At 43.7% G+C, this 25565-nt stretch overlaps 1 protein-coding gene across 1 annotated transcript in view; it reads left to right on the plus strand.

Moving 5' to 3' along the window:
• The window catches only part of LOC126353899 (fatty acid synthase-like), a 416829-nt gene that overhangs the window by 41615 nt on the left and 349649 nt on the right, over positions 1–25565 (plus strand). Inside the window, exon 2 of the mRNA XM_050003123.1 lies at positions 2207–2348. Coding sequence (XP_049859080.1) covers positions 2207–2348 — 142 coding nt within the window. The remainder of the gene's footprint in view (positions 1–2206; positions 2349–25565) is intronic.

The following is a 25565-nucleotide window of genomic DNA, read 5'->3' on the forward strand; positions in this document are numbered from 1 at the left end:
GCTGTCCAAGGGATACTACTGCAGTGGATGACCGCTACCTACGGATTATGGCTCGGAGGAACCCTGACAGCAACGCCAACATGTTTAATAATGCTTTTCGTGCACCCACAAGACGTCGTGTTATGACTCAAACTGCGAAATAGACTGCTTGATGTGCAGCTTCACTCCTGGCGTCATTGGCGAGGTCAGTCTTTGCAAGCATGACATCATGCAGAGCGGTACGGATGGGCGCAACAACACACTGAATGGACCGCTCAGGATTGGCATCACGTTCTCTTCACCGATGAGTGTCGCATATGCCTTCAGCCAAACAATTGTCAGAGACGTGCAACGTGCTCAAGCTGAACGCCTTACACACACTCCCCAGTGAGTGCAGCAAGGTGGAGGTTCCCTGCTCTTTTGGGGTGGCATTATGTGGGGCCTTCGTACGCCGCTGGTGGTCATGGAAGGCGCTGTAACTGCTATACAATATGTGAATGCCATCCTCCAAACGATAGTGCAACCAATCACCAGCATATTAGCGAGGCATTCATCTTCATAGACAACAATTCGCGCCCCCTCGTGAACATCTTGTGAGTGACTTCCCTTAGGATAACAACATCGCTCGACTAGAGTGGCCAGGATGTTCTCCAGAGATGAAACCTATTGAACATGTCTGAGGTACAATGAAAAGGGCTGTTTATGGACGACGTGATTCACCAACCACTCTGAAGGATCTACGCCGAATCGCCGTTGAGGAGTGGGACAATCTGGACCAATAGTGCGTGGATGAACTTGTGGATAGTATGCCACAACGAATACAGGCATGCATCAATGCAAGAGAACGTGCTGCTGGATATTACAGGTACTGGTGTGTACAGCAATCTGGACCACCACCTCTAAAGATCTCGCTGTATGGTGGTACAACATGCAATATGTAGTTTTCATGAGCAATAAAAAGGGCGGAAATGATGTTTATGTTGATCTGTATTCCAATTTTCTGTACAGGTTCCGGAACACTGGGAACTGAGGTGATGCAAAACTTTTTTATGTATGTATTTTATTGTTATTATTATTAAAATCGTACATACTGGTGACACATTGTAATTGTGATTGACGGGACAGTTACTTCCCACTGTCTAGCCAGATCGTGAAGCTTCTAAAGAGTATTTCTCATCTACACTATGTGACCAAAAGTATCCAGACACTTAGTAGATATCAGTATGAATGAGTCCACCCTTCGCCTTTATGACTGCTTGCAGTCTGCTGGGGCTCTTTGAAGAAAATGTGTGGATATATCTGGAGCGATGGCAACCCATTCTTCCTCAAGAGCCGAAACCAAAGGACGCTGGTGTCTATAGCGAAATCGATGTTCTAGCTGATGCCAAGGGTGTTCCATTGGTTTCAGGTCGGGACGCTGGGCAGGCCAGTCCATTCCAGTAACATGGTTGTCCTCAAACCTTTGCTTCACAGATGCTGCTTTATGACAGGGTGCATTGTCATGCTGATACAAACAGTAATCGTCTCCTAACTATTCTACTACTGTCCACAGCGCACAATGCTGGGAAACGTGTTCGTATCCTTCCGAATTTAACGGTTTTGTAAATGCAAAAAGACGGCCACATCCTAATCAGAAAGAGCAGCCCCATGCCATAATACCACCTCATCCGCGCTTCACTGCTAGTACCACAGATGATGACAGGTAACGTTCCCCAGGCTTTCGTCAAATCAATACCATTCCATTGCATAAATCTCTCGTTTCCAAACATTGTCCAGTGATGCCAATCTCTACACAACCTCAAGCGTCGCCTATTAGTGACTATAGAAATGTTTGGCTAATGTGCAGCTCTTATCACTGCATCCCATTCTTTTTAACTACCCAAGACAATCATTGTACTAGCTGGACTGCTGGTAGCAGTTTGGAACTCACAAATGATTACTTCTGCTGATTTCAGGCGATTATTTACAACCACCCTTCGCCTAGGTCGACTCGGGCAATTTTAGAAGGATTGAAATGTCCCTGATTGATTTGTTACTCAGGTGACCTCCAATGATTATCAAGATGCTGCTGATCAGATAATGTACAATTATATAGCTCATATTTGAAAAGGAATAAAAAGAAATAATGCTATGCATCTGTTAATGTGATCAGTTGTGAAGAAAATGACATAGGCGTTCTAACAGAACAGCGATTTGTAACAATCATTTTCTCTTTGGTCTTTTGCAGATGGATACTCCTCAGAGGCCAACACTCGTCATCTCTGGCATGTCCGGACGTTTCCCGGAATGTGACTCAATAGAGGAGTTGAAGGAGAAGCTGTACAGTGGCGAGAACATGGTGACTTCCAAAGGGTGCCGCTGGGGGACTGGTAAGCCTTTCATCTGCAGTAGATTTTCTCTATGACCGAGCTTTTTGTGTTTCATAAAATAATGTCTTCTTCTTCAGTCATCGGAGGGTGTGAATGTGTCGAGATGCAGTGCCACTCCAATAGAATACTTACCTGTTTAGTTCATATCTGTGAAATAATACTGTATACAGCTGAAAAATGCTCCTGTTGGAGCACAAAAAAGGCAAATGTGCTCCTCTTGAAAAGACTACTTCAAAGAAGTGAGGGCCAGCTGTCTCAATCTTCATTCCACCTTCCTCACCAAAAATTTTGGCGTGCGAAGTTATTTGCACTCTTTTAACACCGAACGTTCTAAATCATACTCAAAATACCCCACTGTCCATACATGTCTCTCTACCACTGTTTCCTTTTTCTCCCATTGGTACTTTCTCCTGTCTTTGTCTTTGTACATCCCATTCCCTTTCTCTTCTATACCACTGTCTCCTTGTCTGTCGCTTTCACTGTCTCTATCCTATTGCCATTGTCTTTGTCTCACTCTTTTTCTCTCCCATTGCCACCATCTCATCCTTTCTTGCTTATGGTATGCTGTCTTTCTCTGCAACCACCATTTCTCCTCCCCACACATGTCCTTGGGGATGGTTTGCTTGGGGTTCCAGACCGCCCCCCCCCCCCTCCTGTACCACCCTCATCCCACCCCCCTGCCCCAAGGTCTCCACTTATCTCTTCTGCTTTTCAATTCTACTGTCTCTTTTCTCTTTTACTGCCACTATGACTATCTCCATCCATCTTTGTTTCTCTTTTACTGCCACTATTTCGCACTGACCACCACTTTCTCCTGTGTCTTTCGCTCCAACTGCTGTTCTTCATTTCTCTCTTTCTGTTTTCTATTTCACTGCCACTTTCTTCTCCCACCATCCCAGTCTCCACCCTCTTTCTCTGGCACTGCACTGTCTCCCCTCTCTTACACTGTCACTGCCTTTCTGCTACTTTCAGCACAAAGAAGTGTCAATATGGTCGCACACCAAAATTTTTGGTGAGGAAACAGAAATAAGGATTGAGACAGCTGTTTCCCCACTTTTCTGCCCCATTTTTCTGTTCCACTTTTCTGCCCCACTTTTTTCTCTGAGTCTTTTAAAAAGGAGCATATTCGTCTTTTTTGTGTGCTCCAGTGAGAGCATTTTTCAGCTGGTTCAGATCTTTTTCAAACTAATTCTGTAGTTTTGCGAAGTTGTGTCATTATATTTATATACTTCGACACATTTACATACTTTGATACATACAAACAACAAATAAGTGTGCATCATAATAAGGTTAACACAAATTCATCTCACATCCTACCCAAGTTCACGTTACACTGTTTTCCGTTAAAACGTGCAACATTTTTATCCCACACATACAGTACATCCAAAATGTGGCGCTTGGTTTGAAAGTACAAAGAATTTCGTATGATAAAATAATTTTTGAGAGGTGCTTACGCTATCTGGTGGCACTATCAAATAATTTCCAGGTCATGAAAGCTTGTAAGGTCGTGAAGTGCCCATTATACAGAGACAGCACTTTATAAAATTTTAGTGGTGACAAAATGGGAACTAAAAACAAACTTTGGTGACCGCAGAACTCTTGCTATGATCCCAGAACCCTGACTATGTGTTCAGCTTGCTAGGTGAAACTATATTTACGTCTCAGACCAGATATTATGTTCATATTTTGTATGAATAAGTATGGTAAGGTTCAGCATCTGCATCTCGATTGGATGATGACATCGAACAAAGCTTTCACAGTTCGTTGAGAATATCATCTAAGGAACATATAGGAAAAATTTTGACGACTCGCCATGAGTATAAATGAGTGGCCATTCCCCACAACTGGTACTTTTGGTATTCAAAAATCACGTTTTTTCGGGTCTATCTTGATACCGGATAAAGTTTTTTGAAAACGGAAAAATTATGTTTCTTGATAAATACCTAAGGAATCACAGTTAAAATTTGAACCATTTGCTATGGTTATTTATTTAAATAATTGCGAGCCACGGTAGAAAAACGGCAAAAATCTGGTTTCTGCTACGGTCTTCCGCGTAATTACAGTAAATATGAACCTCTGGATGTCGGTAACTGATAAGAATATCGGAAGAAGTTTCGAAGTTCCCCAAGAACATCATCTTTAGAATATGTGTTAAGTACTTCGACAATTTGCCATGAATAGAAATTATGAAAGAGGGCATATCCGTAGTTGGTATTTCTGGCAGCCAAAGATCATCGTTTATCGGGATTTTCTCAGGAACCGCTCACCCACCCTAGACCACACTTAATGCAAAATAAACAACCGATTTGCCCAATTTGCCTGGGCTCGGGGAAGTGTGCAATGTTTATATTTTAATCTTGTGCTGCAGGATATCTACAGTATGCCCGTTGTTCGGTAAATATACAAACAGGGACTGATGGAACATTGGCGTGTTATATGTGAACTTGGCCGCCTCTTTTACTCAAGCAGCATATTCCAACTCTCGAAGCTCAATATGCACCGTTCCACATGTTCTTACAACAAAAAATTATGAAGTTGTCGCCTAATGTCGGATCAATAGATATGTAAAACTACAATGAACCTGCAGTATTCCACAGTTTACGTCTATATCCGCATATACCAAGTGTCTCTTCTAAGAATGAAAAAGCATATATTCGCAGGTGTTTCGGCACATATTTACTGTTTGCTTTATGGTATGTGCTGTACATGAAGTTAGCCCAAACAAATAGTGTTCTTGGCGTGTTTCTTGCATCTGTTACTTTTGAGTTACAAAAGCTGGCCGCTGTGGGCGAGCGGTTCTAGTCGCTTCAGTCCGGAACCGCGCTGCTGCTACGGTCGCAGGTTCGAATCCTGCCTCGGGCATGGATGTGTGTGATGTCCTTAGGTTAGTTAGGTTTAAGTAGTTCTAGGTCTAGAGGACTGATGACCTCACATGTAAAGTCCCATAGTGCTTAGAGCCATTTGAACCATTTTTTTTAAGTTACAAATGAAATTTTTTTGACAGTGGAATTTAATGTGTTCATTCGACAGAGCGCCTTCAAATTGGTGTACCGCGGTATACGGTTTAACAACATGTTTTAATACGGACAGAAAAACACAAAGTATAAACAGTATTGCAACACGGACAAAGTAGTGTAAGAGGTGAGAAGTCGGGCAACATAGAGGCGAACATACACTATTGACCATTAAAATTGCTACACCAAGAAGAAATGCAGATGATAAACGGGTATTCATTGGACAAATATATTATACTAGAACTTACATGCGATTACATATTCACGCAATTTGAGTGCATAGATGCTGAGAAATCAGTACCCAGAACAACCACCTCTGGCCGTAATAACGGCCTTGATACGCCTGGGCATTGAGTCAAACAGAGCTTGGATGGCGTGTACAGGTACAGCTACCCAAGCAGCATGAACACGATACCACAGTTCATCAAGAGTAGTGACTGGCGTATTGGGACGAGCCAGTTGGTGGGCCACCAGTGACGAGACGTTTTCAATTGGTGAGAGATCTGGAGAATGTGCTGGCCAGGGCAGCAGTCGAACATTTTCTGTGTCCAGAAAGGCCCGTACAGGACCTACAACATGCGGTCTTGCATTATCCTGCTGAAATGTAGGGTTTCACAGGGATCGCATGAAAGATAGAGCCACGGGTCGTAACACATCTGAAATGTAACGTCCGCTGTTCAAAGTGCCGTCAGTGAGAATAAGAGGTGACCGAGACGTGTAACCAATGGCACCCCATACCATCACGCCGGGTGATACGCCGGTATGGCGATGACGAATACACGCTTCCAATGTGCGTTCACCGCGATGTCACCAAACACGGAAGCGACCATCATTATGCTGTGAACAGAACCTAGATTCAACCAAAAAAAAATGTTTTGCCATTCGTGCACCCAGGTTTGTCGTTGAGTACACCATCGCAGGCGCTCCTGTGTGATGCAGCGTCAAGGGTAACCGCAGCCATGGTCTCCGAGCTGATAGTCCATGCTGCTGCAAACGCCGTCGAACTGTCCGTGCAGGTGGTTGTTGTCTTGCAAACGTCCCCATCGGTTGACTCAGGGATCGAGACGTTGCTGCACGATCTGTTAGAGCCATGCGGATAAGATGCCTGTCATCTTGACTCCTAGTGATACGAGGCCGTTGGGATCCAGCACGGCGTTCCGTATTACCCTCCTGAACCCACCGATTCCATATTCTGCTAACAGTCACTGGATCTAGACCAACGTCGCGATACGATAAACCGCAATCGCGGTAGGTTACAATCCGACCTTTATCAAAGTCGGAAACGTGATGGTACGCATTTCTCCTCCTTAAACGAGGCATCACAACAACGTTTCACGAGCCAACGCCGGCCAACTGCTGTCTATGTATGTGAAATCGGTTGGAAACTTTCCTCATATCAGCACGTTGTAGGTGCCGCCACCGTCGCCAACCTTGTGTGAATGTTCTGGAATGCTAATCATTTGCGTATCACAGCATCTTTGTACTGGTAGATAGGACAGCTTGGCTGTGGAAGTGGAAGGTTAGCCCACAACATAGACAACAGTATTCACAGTTACAAGCACCCAAGCTTTAATGATCTTCTAGCAATAAAGGCTCTTAACAAATCTCAATTAAGCAAGGACATAAACTTGGTTACAAACATATGTTAACCTTCAACCAGTGAACAATCTCAATAAGGAATTACCAATCAATAAAACGTAGATAAAGGACTGCTTTACAAGAATGCTTAAATTAAGTAAAATCATGAAAGCTAAGTTACAAATTTTGTGTTAAGCTTCAACAGGCGAATAACCCCAATAAAGAATTCTCATTTAAATAAAACATAGATAGGAAAATGCCTTACCAAAATGCTTGAATTGTGTAAAATCATGAAAAGCTGAGTTACAACTTTTCTCACAAACTACTTAGGAATTTACAGCACATAAACAAGTTTGATCTGGTTTACCATATGGTAACTTCCAAGTCCAAGCGGCCGAAGCCACTCAGAGCGGACGACCGCCCCAACGCTGGTCATCAGCTGACATCGTCACGGCCCAGTGGCCACCGTGCTAAAACAGACTGACGTTTCGGTGAGCGACCGACAGCAACACAGGAGTAACAGTGACAAAGTCGGCGTACGCCTCACGAAACACGGCACACCCTGAAGCGGGAGCAGGCACAGCTGACAAGCGGCCACACAACCGCACGCCGCTCATACTAACGCGGGAAATGATAGCGAGCGACAGGACGCCACGCGCAAAGCAGCAACCGTGCCTACCCCTCGACCACAGAATGTGCCCTGCCTCCTTGTCTATAGTAATACAATTTATAGCACACAAGAAACGATTTAATAATGGCATTAGTTCAACGCGAGATCAGTTAACAGTTAGGTCCAGTAAAGATTTACCAACGGATTTACCTTCAAACCAGCTTCCGGACAAATAGGCGGAAATAAGTAAACTTGGCATAAGTTTTCATCAAACCGATAAACAAGAAATCAAATTAAACAGTTGCCAAAAATACAGTCACGATACGCAAGCCCTTCAAGACCTTGCTATCTCCCTCACAGTTATTAACGGCGAAACAGACACAAATGAATGACAAGAAATTCACCGTTGAAAGCAAAAAACAACACACAACAAGGTTAAATTAATTAATTTGCAGACGAGCCAGTCACTGAAAGCTCAGTTCCACAAGATTAGGACTAACCTCATTCGGCAGCAATACATTTGTGTGCGTGATAAGTAGGTTGCCCAAACAGGACTCCAAAACAACAGGTCCACGTTAGCTGTCTTGTTCTCGGATACTAGGCACCACCGGGCTAAGACAATCGCGACGAAAAAAAAATCTCTGAAATTACAGCTGCCTGCAGCAAAACAAACGAGTCAGGGTGCATGAGCGTAAAGCACAAGTCACTGTTCCAGCCGGAGCGTAACCTTTTCAGTGTACATACGGACAGAACAACACACATGGGCATAAAGGGAGCAGCGGATGCGTACCAAGCAAACTATACTGCGCCAAAATACGACCCACGTCACGTCCACAAACCGGAGCACTGCTCCCGGAGCTAGTGTCTGCTCGCTGGACTGCCGCAACTCTTTGTCCCCCGGAAAGCGATGCTGACTGCCGCCTCGCTCAACGCTCCCTTCACGGCCGTGCACAACTACTCTTCTCTTGTCGCCTCAGAGGTTAGCCGCAATGTCCGTTCTCCCCTGCTGTCCGCCCCCGACTCCCGTACTCGCACTCACCCCCTCGTTAGGACCCGCTCCGACAGGAGGCCCTCGCGATCGCGATCGCACATAGTGCCAACCTCAACCAGAGGAGTAATCGATAGCGTCTTGCGCTCGAGAGTCGCGCCACGGCTCATTCTTCCTGTCGGTTAAATTTCGATTCTGAAGTACGTCATCATGGTGGTGCAGCAATTTTAATGGCCAGTGGTGTATATTTACCATCCGTCGGTTTCTGTTATTGCTATCCACTGACCGGCAGCAAGCCACATAGGCATGGTGAGGATATAGTATCCCTACCAGGTCGTTTTCGGAGAACGGCATACTGTTTCAGTTTCCATACCTCCAACACGATAACATATACTGTATTTTACTGTGGTTTGGGATTTGAAAAAATCCAAATGCGTCCTCTATCACTTGTCAGGCGCCTAAAAAATTATTCGTATTTAAAGAGAACTGACAGTCATTATGCCAAGAAGACTTTCTGACCAAGTTTTTCTTGTTTTCCTTGTATGCATCGACTACACTTTCCTGAAGAAATCGAAATCGAACAGTTATTTTTTTATTTATTTACACGTGCAGTTCCGTAGGATCAAATTGAGGAGCAAATCTCCAAGCTGATGGAACTTGTTAGTAATAACATAAAAATAATAACAGTTAAAAATAAAATGTTTATAAACCCAAAAAAGTCAAGCCATAAATTTAAGTAAAGACAGTCAACAATATTACATAAGAATCAGCTTAACTTTTCAAGGAAGTCCTCAATAGAGTAGAAGGACTGACCCACGAGGAAACTCTTCAGTTTCGATTTTAAAGCGCATGGATTAGTGCTAAGGATTTTGAGTTCGTGTGGAAGCTTTTTGAAAATGAATGCACCAGTGTACTACACATCTTTCTGCACAAAAAAGTTAAGTGAGTCCGATCCAAATGCAGGTTGGATTTCTACCGAGTATTGACTGAGTGAAAGATGCTTATTCTTGGGAATAAGCTGATATTATTAACAAGAAAAGACAGTAACGAATATATATATATATATATTAAGAGGCCAATGTAAGAATACACAGACTAGTGAACAGTGGTCGACAAGAGGTTCGTAAACTGACACCACTTAGTGCCCAAACAGCCCGTTTCTGAGCCAAAAATGTCCTTTTAGAATGGGAAGAGTTACCCCAAAATATAATACCTTACGACGTAAGGGAATGAAAATAAGTGAAGTAGACTAATTTTCGTGTCGAACTATCACTTACTTAAGATACTATTCGAATAGCAAATATGGCAGCATTAACTATTTGAACATGATCCTGAAAATGGGCCTTCCGCGACCGTTTACTGTATATCTGAACACCTAGAAATTTGTACTGTTCAGTTTCACTAACCATTTGCCCATTCATTGAAATTAAAACTTCGCATTTTGTTGAATTGTTTGTTAGAAACTTTAAAAACTGAGTCTTACTGTGCTTTAGTATTCGTTTATTTTCTACAAGCCATGAACTTACGTCATGAACTGTACTATTTCAAACTGAGTCAATGTTGCAGCAACATCCTTTACAACCAGGCTAGTGCCATCAGCAAACAGAAATATTTTAGAGTTACCTGTAAAGGGCATATCATTTATATAAATAAGGAACAGAAGTGGTCTCAACACTGATCCCTGAGGCACCCCCTCCCCCCCCCCCCCCAATTTGACCATAAGCCCACTCAGACCCCACATCAATCACAGCCATTCTCAACACTATGAATAATGACCTTTTACTGTCTGTTGTTAAAGTAAGAGGTGTGAGCTACTCCCTGTATTCTGTTATGGCCCAGCTTCTGGAGCAATATTTTGTGGTCAACATAATCAAATGCCTTAGTTAAATAAAAAAATCTGCCTAGCGCTCGAAACCTTTTGTTTAACCCATCCAGTACCTCTCAGAGAAAAGAGAATATAGCATTTTCAGCTGTTAGACGACTTCTGCAGCTGAACTGAACATTTGATAGCAAAGTATGTGATATAAAATGATCAATTATCCTTATATACACGGCCTTTTCAATAACCTTTTCAAACACTGATGGCATAGAAATAGGTCTATAATTGTCTACATTATTCTTTTCTCCCTTTTTATAAAATGGCTTTAGTACTGAGTACTTTAATGGTTCAGGAAACTGACTGTTCCTAAAGGAAGAATTACAAATATAGCTCAATACAGGGATAACATGTGCAGAACAGTACCTTAATATTCTACTAGGCGCTCCATGAGCCCTTAGTTGTCAATGATTTAATTATTGGCTCAATCTCCCCCTTGTCTGTATCACAGAGGAGTATTTCAGACATCAATCTCGGAAAGGCCTTTGCACAGAGAGTTATATGATTCCCTGTAGAAACTAAATTTTTATTTAATTCACCAGCAATTCTCAGAAAGAGATTGTTAATACTGTACATATATCTGATTTATTAGTAACAGAAATATTTTTACTACAGACTGACTTTATATTGTTGACCTTATGCTGCTGACAAGACACTTCCTTCACAACTAACCACATGGTTTTAATTTTATCCTGTGAATTAGCTATTCTATTTGCGTACCACATACTCTTTGCCTTCCTATTAACATTTTTAAACACCTAACAATACTGTTTGTAATGGACTTCTGTAGCTTGTTTGTGACTACTTACAATGTGATATAATTCCCGCTTTATTCTACATGATATTCTTATCCCAGTAGTCAGCCAACCAGACACTTTTACAGCTAGTACTCCGTTTAGAACATTCTAATGGAAAGCAACTCTCAAAGAGCATTATATTTGTCATCTATGTTATCGGCACTATAAACATCCCGCCACTCTTGTTACTTGACGAGGTTTAAAAAACTCTCCATTGCCATTGGATTAACTTTCCTACATAGTTTGTAATTTTATGTGACATTTGTTTGAGTACAAAAGCCTTTTAGTGTTAAAATTTGTGTATCATGATCTGAAAGGCCATTCACGCTTTACTAACAGAATGCCCCCTAGTAAAGAATAAAAATATTCTCTCTGGCTGTGCTACTGTTCCCCTGCACCGTAGTTGGAATAAACACAGTCTGCATCAGACCATATGAGTTTACGAGATCTACGAACATCATTTTTCTTGCGCCATCATATACAAAATTAATAGTGAAGTCACCACATATAATTAATTTCTGGTACTTCCTACAAAGTGAATCAAGAACCCTGTCTAGCTTGAGCAGAAATGCTCTGAAGTCAGAGTTAGGGAACCTATAAACAACAAAAATTAGACGTTTAGTTTCACTAAATTCAACTGCCCTTTCACAACATCCAAATATTTGTCAGTGAAGTGCCGTGATACGTCTTTGGACTCAAATGGAATACTGTTTTCTGCGTACATGGCCACTCACCCACTCCGCAAGGAACTCCTTGAAAAACACCCAAATAATCTGTATCCTGGTTAACGAAGTCTCTCGATTCTCAAATTATTTAAGTGATGCTCCGATACACCAATAATTTCAGAGTGAACATCTATAAACAGTTCACTAACTTTATCTCTAATACCGCTTATATTTTGATGAAATATGCTAATTGCTTCTCTAGTTGAAAACATGATGTCCTCTGAAGGCGACTGAAGGTGATTCCTTAGTTAGAGGGGCTTCCTTTAAGCAGGTATACCTATCAGCTGACTTCGAACTAAAAACAGGTGCCGCTCTAACACCAACTACTATAGGCATTTTTCCATGAGTGATCCCAACACTACCTGCTACACCTATAAGCTTTGCCAGCCTCTCCTTCCCATACGTATTGAGGTGCAGACCATGCTTAGTGAAACCTGATCTACTGACAGACTCAGCTGGCATCACTGCAATGTGATCCACGCCCTCTACCATCAGTGCCTTCTCCAGCCCCATGTTAACACACCTAACAGCCGCATTAAGATAAGGCCGATCACGATGCTGAACCAGTTGCATGAAATGCTCATTAGTGCCAGCAATTTGAGTAGGTATCTTTACCAGGTCACCACCTACATCATATTACCTCGTCCCTATCAAGACAATTCCTTGCTCCACTCACTATTACTACCTGAGCCTCCTTCATAAAATTCCTACATCACTCCCCTATGCTTTCAGTCACCTGAGCCAACCCTGGACTAGGCTTCACAATGCTGGTGAACTGGTACTCACTCCCCAACACTTCCTGCAACTGCTGGCCTACACCTCTACCATGTGAACTACCTGGCAGCAAAACCTTATTCTTTCTGTTATACTTTGCAACTGACTTGGGCCTCCTAACTCCTGAGGACTGCTGCATGTTTCCTACACCTCCAGCTAGAAGAGGTTCCTCTCCACTCAACTCTGGGAATTGGTCAAATTTATTGCATATACACCAAGTACAACTGTCTGAATACCTCCTCCTCCTTGCTGCCTTCTTGCCAATTGCCAGTCCCCATTCCCCACCACCCTTCAGCCTCCTCAGCCTATCTAGTTCCTCTCTGCGTATTGTAACTGCACCTGAAGGCCACAGATCTTACGCACCTGCTCCTCTATAAACTTCTTTCTACTACAGATTCTGCATTCCCAGGAGAGGATCTCGCCAGAATGCCCACTAGGCTCCCCACTGCATTCCCTACAATGAAAATACTTTGAACAAATCCGACACCGTAACCCACTACTCACAAACCTATGACAGAGCCCACAGTTCTCACTCATTGTACAATTTTACAGTTACTGAAAAAAACTAAACGTCTACGTTGCGTAAGTTCAGTTACACCAGTAGAACTATTTATAGAACTAACAATAGCGGTCTCTAAATTCTCTCTCTACTAATAAAGCAACAAGTTTTGTTAACACTACTAAAGCACAACTCATACCTATACCAACAAAACTTCACAATATTTATTAGCTAAAACCAAAAATTCAGACGGCCTCTGGGACACTCAATGAAGTTAAAACAGTGAATGAAAATATTACTAAAATGTTTCAATAGAAACAATAAGAAACGTCAGCTGAAAACTGAAGCACGAAACTTATTAAACGACTTCAACGCACAGAAAACTCCAAGAAACACGAGCGAAGATTATTAAATCGTTATTTCGCCACAAACAGCACACAGCTGCAATCGCAATAGTGCTTCTTGCACTGTGTGATAAATGTTTTATGGCTGCTGAGAAAATTAGTAGCTGTCCTACTACACTTCCTTGGAGCACATCCTACATTATTTCCGTATCTGTTGAACGTTGACTCTCTTATAGTGACGTACTGGGGTGTATTAGTCAAAAAGATCAAAAACGTTTTAGTGATGATACTCCATACCATGGTATCTCCATTGCTGTTTGACGATGTGTTTCAGTGACGAACGCCTTTCGGAAATCTAGAAAGACAAGATTTGTTCACTTGATCTACAAAATTGCTCAAGAAACGGTTTGGAACATCCTTAGAACTTGCATAATGTGTCTTGTCTTTTACCAGAAACGTCAATATTCTTTTGAGAGTAGAAAATCATTATGTACACCTAGCGGTAAATGTAAACCTACAATTTCAAAGCAATTCTAAAGACATTCAAAAATATTCAGTTGTGACCGAGAACACTGTTGAATCTATATCTATGTGTGGTGTCTGTTCTGTCAGACATGTACGACAGCACTGGCACCACACACACACACACACACACACACACACACACACACACACACACACACACATATATATATGACTGCTTTGTTAAGTTCAGTAGGGATGCGCAACAGGGTCCGAACCTCTTGCTACAGGACAGCGGTGAGCAATAGACTGGTGTATGCTACTAATGTATGACAAGTTGAGAATTTGGGTCGGACGGGAACATTTCTGGTTCAAATGGCTCTGAGCACTATGGGACTTAACTTCTGAGGTCATCAGTCCCCTAGAACTTAGAATTGCTTAAACCTAACTAACCTAAGGACATCACACACACCCATGCCCGAGGCAGAATTCGAACCTGCGACCGTAGCGGTCGCGCGGTTCCAGACTGTAGCGCCTAGAACTGCTCGGCCCCACCGGCCGGCAACATGTCTGGACTGCTGAAGTGAACAGTCGGGCTTCAGCTGCGACACGGGTCGGATGTATGGCGCGTCGCGCAGCGCTCCGCACGTGTGTTTGTTTACTCGCTTGCTCAAGGTACCGCAATCGTTGTTGTGATTTCGAGCTTTGCTAGATAAGGCGTTCTCTTACCTCCAGGCGACGGTGAAACTCACGTTCGAGGAATACAACGTGCGTCAGAAGGCTTATGAAATCGAACAGTTTTTGCGAGACGACTGACGGTAACATCAGCATGGTTACCGTGGACCACGTGTGTATAGCGTTTCATACAGTGCGCATATTCGAACTGCGGTTCGAACGCCCAGCTGCGCTCGTCACTGGCGCGTTATGGCCATGTGGCATGGTCTTAAGCTTCATGGAAGAAAAGTGGAACATCCTTGAAACATGATACATTCTCAATGGCGTCCAAAAGGCACACTTCGAACTCTGCAGCATCTACTGTCTTACGTGTATATCGGCAGTTGCCGAACCAATGTTATGATTGGCAACCGCGGACATGTTCAACTGTGGACCCGAGGGCAACGTCCGATGAGACTGCCTACAGCTCCACCTCGTCCAGGTGCCACGTGTAGAACCGATACAAACAGTGGTGCCGAACGTGTTACCTCTTATGTGGAAGTGGTGTGGCTGGTGTGCACAGATGCCATGCTCATGACAACCTCACGCAAACATGAGCTCAGCCATGACAGCAGCCCACCACAAATGTCCTCGAAATTAGAATTAAATTAGCCCGCATCTCGTGGTCGTGCGGTAGCTTTCTCGCTTCCCACGCCCGGGTTCCCGGGTTCGATTCCCAGCGGGGTCAGGGATATTCTCTGCCTCGTGATGGCTGGGTGTTGTGTGATGTCCTTAGGTTAGTTAGGTTTAAGTACTTCTAAGTTCTAGGGGACTGATGACCACAGATGTTAAGTCCATAGTGCTCAGAGCCATCTGAACCATTTTTTTAGAATTAAATTAATACTTTCAAATGCTAACGGGCGTTAATTTATTAAACGGGGACAGGTGAAAATGTGTGCGCTGAACGGGACTCGAACCCAGGATCTCCTGCTTACATGGCAGACGCTCTATCCATCTGAGCCACTGAGGGCACAGATGGTAGCGCGACTGCAGGGACTATCTCGTGCACGCCTCCCGTGAGAGCCACCTTCTCACCTTGTATGTCCACACACTACATTCGTAGTGTCCCTTCCCAACACACTCATTACTCGTGGAAGTCATTCTTACCGAGTCCCGTTAGAGTTCGGTGAATATGTGTGCATCCTCACAGAAGAAGAAGGTCATGGCCGGTGTTGCCAGAACTATATACTTATATGGATATGGTGTCTATTCTTTCGGACATGTCCAAAAGAACAGGCATCATTGATAACCTGCAGCTGTCTGGAACGAAATTAGAATTAAATTAATATCTTCAACTGCTAACGGGCGTTGACATATATCAACGGGGACAGGTGAAAACGTGTGTCCGGACAGGGACTCGAACCCGGGATCTCCTGCTTTCGCTCTATCCATCTGAGCCACTGAGGGCACAGACGGTAGCACCACTGCAGGGACTATCTCGTGCACGCCTCCCGCGAGACCCACATTCTCACCTTATATGTCCACACACTACATTCGTAGTGTCCCACCCTAACACACTCATTACACGTGGAAGACATTCTTGCCAAGTCCCATAAGAGTTCGGGGAATATGTGTGCATCCGCACAGAAGAAGAAGGTCATGGCCAGTGTGGCCAGAACTCTATACTTATATGGATATGGTCCGTAAGAACAGACACCATATCCATATAAGTATACAAATGTCGTCATACCAGGAGCCCCAGTTCTGGACGTCAGCCTCACAGCCAAATGGGCTGACACCAGTCCTTTGACCAGAGTTGACACATCGTCTTAGAAACAATGGTGCTGAAGCATCATAAAATACGCTGCCTCTCAATGGATGATGACTGTGTGGTGGGGAAAGGAAGCAAGCTGCTTACACTGCCTCTGACTTGTCATTGCTAACGGGCTTTACCTAGGCCGGCATCCAACGCCGCAGACAGGACAGTGGGCTCATCCAGCCCAGAGGATCCTATGACCAATGCTCCTCAGGATGAACACCAGGCAAGGGAGCTATTTGCCCACAGTATCCAGTCACCAAGCCCTTCCCCCCTTGGATGACTGGGCTGCTGAAATGGAGGCAGAAGACGCACCAGACACCATTGACGCTCCTCCATCATACGGGTCTGGAGCTCCACCTGTGGGAGACTCATACTCGCAAAGTGCTACGTTAAACATGGCTGCCACGAGGCTGGGTAACCAAGTGGCTCCATTACCACCGTGGGGCCGCCACTTGCACCTACATAATCTACCATAAGATGTCCCAATCTTACTGGTGGGTTCGGTCAATGACAACAGTGTACACTCTGTGATCAAAATGCACATGTTCTATGACATGCTCCGGGCAACAGACCTGGAGATCACCCTTCTTGAAGAATTCCACCCAGAGGTGCGATTGGGCATTTATGGGTACACAACCTACAGCATTCCATTTATCAGTGGGACTGCCATCCTCTTGTGTGACAGCACTGAGGCATCAGATGTCAGGTATCTGCCATTTGCACGAGGCCTGGCCATTATGTTGGGGCAGTCTGTATTGCCAGTGTATGTACACCCCCAGAGACATCTCGCCACAGTGAATGGATCAGTTTTTATTCCAACGAAATTGATTTGCTCCTGCATGAGAATATGGAGCACTTCATCATAGGTGGCAGGCGCTGGCACCTGTAGCTTTGACGGTCTGAGCATCGTTTAACGATGTTTCTGAACATGAGTTCCAATCATCAATTTGTGTCTCAAAACACCCTCAACAACCCCTTGTAGTTTGTAGCAACATTTCTGGGACACCGTGTACATTACGAAGCAGTCAACCCAGAGCACAGCCACATCTAATAGCCTTCAGGGTAAACATAAATTTGATTTTCTATATTTCATATAATTATTTATCGAATTTAAAAATTTAAAATTGTCTCATAATCTCCTCATTTAGAGCTACAATATAGCATGAAAGCTTTAACAAAATAAATCAAGTATTAAAACATAGAAGCTGTGTATGTTTGAGGAGCGTAACTCACATTGCACTAATTACACAGACTATATTCATCCAATGGTTGAGAATAACAGCACTTGGAGATTTACCGGTTAAACTTTACGCATAATTTCAAACCTTTAGCAAACTTTGTATCTCTGGCACCTCACCCTCCCCTCACACTCAAGGGAACAAATTTTATTATTTACCACATTTTCCTGCTTGTTTAGTAAAATTGCAGCTTAAGCATGACGACTAAAGTTATTACTTCGTTATTGCTAATTTTTTTCACAGCACGATTTGTACTGTAACATAAAGCACTGATTGTACTGGATGCTAATAAATTGCAGCTACTCACAAAGGTCCAGTGTGGGCTGTTATCATCATATGGCAATAAAACTTGATAGAAATTCTAATGCATTAATGTGTAACTCATTTTTGCTTGAAAAAGATTAGTTCCAATTTTCGCCACCATGTGCAAATCTGGAGCTGTGAATGTAAGAAAGACGTATAGAAATGTTTCCATACGTAATGGATTAGGAATGGAACGTGGGTGGGAAGGATCAAACAAATGAAAACGGCATAATGTTGATTTTATTATTAACTGATGCTTACATAATTTGTTCCAAATGAGCAACAAAGTAGTCCACAAGGTGCTGTGTTTGTAAAACGACATGTTCAACAGTTGTTCACAACATTTTGGTGAAATCTGAGCAATGTGATTCTGTATACGGGCCTTCAGATCAGACAGGGACCAATTGTATCCCTTATAAACATATTCTTTTGAATATTCCCAGAGCCAAAATCCACATGGATTCAGATCAGTGATGTGGAAACATCAAGTTCGTGGAAGGTGGCATTAAGCAGATTTTTCTCTAGGTCAATGACATGAGACATTACCCCATCTTGCATTATAATAATGGGTCCCACACTATTGCGCTCTTCCAAAGCAGGAATCACGTGCTGTACAAGGACGTCCCAATAATGTGCAAACATCACGACACACGTGACAGGTGCTGTGGGTGTATTCTCTTCGATGAAGAATGGAGCGAGAATAATGGTGCTTGTGAATCCATACCACACAGTCACAAATGGCGAGTGCAGTGGCTCTTTGTGCATAATGTGCAGTTTAACAATATCCGTAATTCGGGCCGTAATGTGTGTTCACTGCACCCTTCAGTCTAAAACATGCCTTGTCGCTCCACAAAATATTGTCTAGTCACATATCATTAATTCGATCCGTGCAAGAAACCAAAGAGCAAATTCAGAATGTTCCTGCGGATCGTTAGTTTTCAGTTGGCTCACCGTCTGAATCTCGTATGGATACCAGTGCAAAAATTCCTGTATTGTTGACCATGGGGTGGATAATTCTCGACTTTCACTGCAGGAGCGCTAACACTACCTGGGGCACAAGCTGCATGATCAGTTACAGCAATTGCAACCTCGTCAATAATTTCCCCTGGGATAGGACGCCTTCCTCTCCCAGGTCCCACACCAAGCTTAACCGTGTTTTCCAATTTCATCATGATCTTCTTTAAACCTTTAAATGATATCAGGCCTCTCCTCAGACATTTCAATCAGCATTACTCTCTCAGTGTAACACCATATTTCTGCCGTTCACATAAAACAGTATCACTAGAATGCACAGTCTCTCTCCTCGATAGCCATACAGTTCACTCATGTTATGGTATATCAAATAACAGCATGGTTGTCATACTATCATACAAACACTGTACAGCGCAAGATTTTCAACTGGTCACCAAACCTGGAACTCATATTTTACATTAATCGGTTCTGCATTAATGCATTAGTCTACCTTCCAAGTTTTGCTGTCATACGATAAGTATAGCTCACACTGGACCACTGTGACTATCTGCACTTAAAGTATAACCACTTGGTGCATGCAAAATTATATCATTGTACGACACATGGTTCGATTCTTTAAAGAATCGAGTGTGGAGGTTTTCTGGTTTATGCAAAAACGAAGAAAATTGCACAGGGTAGGCTACTGTGGATAGTTGCATCAAACCAGACTGAACACTGAATACAACAACAAATACAACAGGCACCCTGAGGCTACGATTGTAGAAGAGCGGCGCGGCAGCATCAGAGCAGGGCGACACGGCGAGCAGAGGAGCGATTGCGAAACAAACCAGTCCTGCTCGGTGCGCGTGATTGTACACTGAAGGCCCAAAGAAACTGGTACACCTGCTGCCTAATATCGTGTAGGGCCCCCGTGAGCACATGGAAGTGCGCAACACGACGTGGCATGGACTCGGCTAATGTCTGAACTAGTGCTCAAGGAATGATTCCTGCAGGGCTGTCCATATATCCGTAAGAATACGATGAGATGGAGATCTCATCTGAACAGAACGTAGTAAGGCATCCCAGATATGCTCAATATAGTTCACGTCTTGGGAGTTTGTTGGCCAGTGGACGTGTTTAAACTCATAAGAGTATTCCTGGAGCCACTCTGTAGCAATGTAAGACGTGTGGGGTGTCGCATTGTCCTGCTGGAACTTCCCAAGTCTGTCGGAATGCACAATGGACATGAATGGATGCGAGTGATGCTTATGTACGTGTCACCTGTCAGAGTCGTATATAGATATATCAGGGGTCCCATGTCACACCACCTGCACACGCCCAACACCTTTACAGAGCCTCCACCAGCTGGATCAGTCCCCTGCTGACATGCAGGGTCTATGGATTCATGAGGTTGTGTCCATACCTGTACACGTCCATCCGCTCGGTGCAATTTGAAAGGAGACTCGGCCGAGCAGGTAACTTATTTCCAGTCATCAACAGTCAAAGATCGGTGTTGATGGGCCCGGACGAGGCGTAAAGCTTTGTGTTGTGCAGTCATCAAGAGTACACGAGTGGGCCTTTGCCTCCGAAAACCCTTGTCGATGATGTTTCGTTGAATGGCTCACGCGCTGATAGTTCCTGATGGTCCAGCATTAAAATCTGCAGCAATTTGAGGAAGGTTGCACTTCCGTCACGCTGAAGGACTCACTTCAGTCGTCTTTCATGCAGGATCTTTTTCCGGCCCCAACGATGACGGGAATTTGATGTTTTACATGATTCCTGATATTCACGGTACACTTGTGAAGTGGTCGTACAGGAAAATCCCCACTTCATCGCTACCTTGGAGATGCTGTGCCCCATTGCTCGTGCGCCGACTATAACCCCACGTTCAAACTCTTGATAACCTGCCATTGTAGAAGCAGTAACCGATGTAACAACTGCGCCAGACATTTGTTGTCTTAAATAGGCATTGCTGACCGCAGAGCCGTATTCTGCCTGTTTACGCTTCTGTATACGCATGCCTTTGCCACTTTCCTTGGCGCTTCGATGTAGTGGCGCTGCAAGCAGTGAGCCATTGAGCAGAGCGCCGCTGAGCGAATAAACCATGGTTTGGTCGTGACATCGAGATGGCCGGAACGTTCGAGTGACTTCGCCTGCATTCGGTAAAAGCCGACAGCATCCGGCGGCTGTTGCTGCTGGTAGCAGAGTCACTACTGTAGCTGGTGTGTTTCTTTTGTTGTGCTATTGAGCAAATGGAATCATCGGAAGCCTTGATACCAGTTGTTTTTACTCGGAGTCCTTCATGCAACCATGAAACAAGTAACGTCACAACTGATTCATTTCGGACAAGTTGTCTGTTGAGATTGCAGCACATTTAGCCTACAAACTACGAGTACAGTATATATTTCCATAATCTTCTGTTTCTTTCATTATCGTAAAACAATAGACGATAATAAAGTTGAAGTAGCACAGCTGAAAAATAAAATCTATTTTTTTCGTGAAAAATACGTTTTCATAACCGTTTCGTTTGGACAGCTTTATTTGAAGCTCTATTAAAGTTTTGTCCTGTCTGATAAGTGCCTTCTATAGAATGCTCGATTTTTACTGTATGTTGCTCATCGACTCTCAGGAATTCTTCTAGGTCAGTGACAATGTTTTGGAGAACATATAAATTCCACAATAATGTCAGAAAATTCTGGTGAGTCTGTATTGGCTTCCAAAATCTGCTCCATTTGCGCTCGTTATTCCTAAAGCACATTTATTTTATCGTCATTGTTTGGAAAAGCATTTGTCGAAATATTCTTTCCCTGAATCTAAGACCCATCGACTGTAAGAGTTGGTAAAATGTCCCAACAATGGATATGCCTTATTTTCAATGAACACAAGAGGCAACATACCTGATGTCTTTGGTAGGGGGGAGACTGGCGGTGCATTAAACACCCGTTCTTTCATCAAGTGAAACACAATAGAAGATTGAAATCTACCATCTTTTTCCTTGCCATATCACCCAACATCGATTAAAATGAATTTCCTGTTAGGATTTCAAACTGCTTGTAGGATGACTGAATGAAAATGGTTTATAGCTATAAACATTGTACCAGAATTTTCTGAGCATTTTAGATGAATGTGTTTTCTGTCAGCTTCACCGACTGGCTCTGTCAAGTTTTGTATGTAGTCTAAATCATTCACAGTATATAGAAAATCATCTTCAAAACGTGCTCATGTGTCGAGATGAATGCAATGCAGCCCCACAACACTTTGGTAGTTGACACCAAAATGGTTATGAATCCTATTTAACAGTGCTTATCAATCCTCTTGCGAACGTCTGAGCCATGTCTCGAAAACTTCCTCAGCTTTTTAAGAACCTGTAACAATTTTCGTTTCACCAGCTGTCAATGACCCTTAAAAATTATAGACACATTAAAAAAAAAAAAGGTTTGGCTCACCCCAGTTCCCAGAATTCCTGAAGATAGTCGTTGACTGTGGATTGTATCACTGACACAGTCCCTTTGACTGTCCAGAGATGTCACTAAACTCTCCAAAAGATGAGAACAACCATGCACGAGCAGCTCCTATTAGACGGAGAGGGTCCGACAGCCGATTAGTTCCAGTCATTCCACCAGGAGGGAGGTACACACTCGTGTTGTCTGTAGTTGAACCACGCCTAGACGGTCAATAACGCGGTTCGATCGCGACCGCATTGCTACTTTGTGCCAGGAAGGGCTCTCAACAAGGGAAGTGTCCAGGCGTCTCGGAGTGAGCCAAAGCGATGTTGTTCGGACATAGGAGATACAGAGAGACAGGAACTGTTGATGATATGCTTTGCTCAGGCCGCCCGGAACTGCTACTGCAGTGGATGACCACTACCTACGAATTATGGCTCGCCACCATGTTGAATAATAGTTTTCGTGCAGCCACAGGACGTCGGTTTACGAATCAACTGTGCGCAATAGTCTGCATAATGCGCAGCTCCACTCCCGGCGTCCATGGCGAGGTCCATCTTTGCAAACTCGCCACCATGCAGCGCGTTATAGTTGGACCCAACGACATGCCGAATGTACCACTGAAGTTTGGCATCAAGTTCTCCTCCCCGATAATTGTCGCATATGTCTTCAACACGACAATCGTCGGTGACGTGTTTAGAGGCAGCCTGGTTAGGCTGAACGCCTGCCCAGCGAGTGCAGCAAGTTGGAGGTTCCCTGTTGTTTTGGGGTGACATCATGTGGGGCCGACGTATGCCACCGGTGGTCATAGGAGGTGCCGTGAATGCCTTCCTCCGACCGATAATGCAACCATATGGCAGCATATTGACGAGGCCTTCATCTTCATGGACGACAATTCGCGCCCCCATCGCGCAGAGCTTGTGAAGGACTCCCTTCAGGATACCGACATCGCTCGACTAGAGTGGCCAGTATGTTCTTCAGACACGAACCCTGTCGAACATGCCTGGGATAAGTTGAAAAGGGCTGTTTGTAGACGACGTGATCCACCAACCACTCTGAGGGTTCTACGCCGAATCGCCGTTGAGGAGTGGGACGATCTGGACCCCAGTGCCTTGATGAACTTTTGGATAGTATGCCATGACGAATATTGGCATGCATCAATGTAAGAGGACGTGCTACTGGGTATCAGAGGTGTCGGTGTGTACAGCAATCTGAACCACCTACTCTGAACGTCTTGCTGTATGGTGGTAGCCCTACAACATGCAATGTGTTTTTTCATGTGCAATACAAAGTGCGGAAATGATGTTTATGTTGATCTCTATTGCAGTTTTCTGTACAGTTTCCGAATCTCTCGGAACCGAGGTGATGCAAAACTTTTTTTATGTGTGTATTATCCCATTGAAAAATATTTATAGTATTGTAAATATCGTAGTATTGTAACTCACGTTTGATGAGGAAGTTAGGCACAATAACGATATGGCAACCTACGCTTCTCTTTTCATGCTATTATTGACTGCCAAAATCTCATTTCGATATCTCAAACTGTTTGTGAGATACATGGGTGTTATGAATGGCAACCTACTCTTCTTCATTGCCTGCTATCATTTGCCAAAATCTCTTTCGATATCTAAAACCCTATCTGAGATACAAGGGTGTTATGAATATTTTATTCTCACTTTATCGTCTGCGCACGCGAGCGGAACGGAATGCGCTATATATGATACATTTGCTCGAGAATGGAGTGAATTATAGATTCCATCCCAAGTTACCCCCTCCCCCCCCCCCCCATGAACCATGGACCTTGCCGTTGGTGGGGAGGCTTGCGTGCCTCAGCGATACAGATAGCCGAACCGTAGGTGCAACCACAACGGAGGGGTATCTGTTGAGAGGCCAGACAAACGTGTGGTTCCTGAAGAGGGGCAGCAGCCTTCTCAGTAGTTGCAAGGGCAACAGTCTGGATGATTGACTGATCTGGCCTTGTAACATTTACCAAAACGGCCTTGCTGTGCTGGTACTGCGAAGGCTGAAAGCAAGGGGAAACTACGGCCGTAATTTTTCCCGAGGGCATGCAGCTTTACTGTATGATTAAATGATGATGGCGTCCTCTTGGGTAAAATATTCCGGAGGTAAAATAGTCCCCCATTCGGAACTCCGGTAGGGGACTACTCAAGAGGATGTCGTTATCAGCAGAAAGAAAACTGGCGTTCTACGGATCGGAGCGTGGAATGTCAGATCCCTTAAACGGGCAGGTAGTTTAGAAAATTTAAAAAGGGAAATGGATAGGTTGAAGTTAGATATAGTGGGAATTAGTGAAGTTCGGTGGCAGGAGCAACAAGACTTCTGGTCAGGTGACTACAGGGTTATAAACACAAAATCAAATAGGGGTAATGCAGGAGTAGGTTTAATAATGAATAGGAAAATAGGAATTGGGGTAAGCTACCACAAACAGCATAGTGAACGCATTATTGTGGCCAAGATAGACACGAAGCCCATGCCTACTACAGTAGTACAAGTTTATATGCCAACTAGCTCTGCAGATGACGAAGAAATTGAAGAAATGTATGATGAAATAAAAGAAATTGTTCGGATAGTAAAGGGTGATGTAAATTTAATGCTCATGGGTGACTGGAATTCGGCAGTACGAAAAGGGAGAGAAGGAAACGTAGTAGGTGAATATGGATTGGGGGAGAGAAATGAAAGAGGAACCCGCCTGGTAGAATTTTGCACAGAGCACAACTTAATCATAGCTAATACTTGGTTTAAGAATCATGAAAGAAGGTTGTATACATGGAAGAACCCTGGAGATACTAAAAAGTATCAGATAGATTATATAATGGTAAGACAGAGATTTAGGAACCAGGTTTTAAATTGTAAGACATTTCTAGGGGCAGATGTGGACTCTGACCACAATCTATTGGTTATGACCTGTGGATTAAAACTGAAGAAACTGCAAAAAAGGAGGGAACTTAAGGAGATATGACCTGGATAAACTGAAAGAACCAGAGGTTGTACAGAGTTTCAGGGAGAGCGTAAGGGAACAATTGACAGGAATGGGGGAAACAAATACAGTAGAAGAAGAATGGGTAGCTTTGAGGGATGAAGTAGTGAAGGCAGCAGATAATCAAGTAGGTAAAAAGACGAG

Source organism: Schistocerca gregaria, chromosome 3 (assembly GCF_023897955.1).
Source record: "Schistocerca gregaria isolate iqSchGreg1 chromosome 3, iqSchGreg1.2, whole genome shotgun sequence".
Taxonomy (NCBI): Eukaryota; Metazoa; Arthropoda; class Insecta; order Orthoptera; family Acrididae; genus Schistocerca; species Schistocerca gregaria.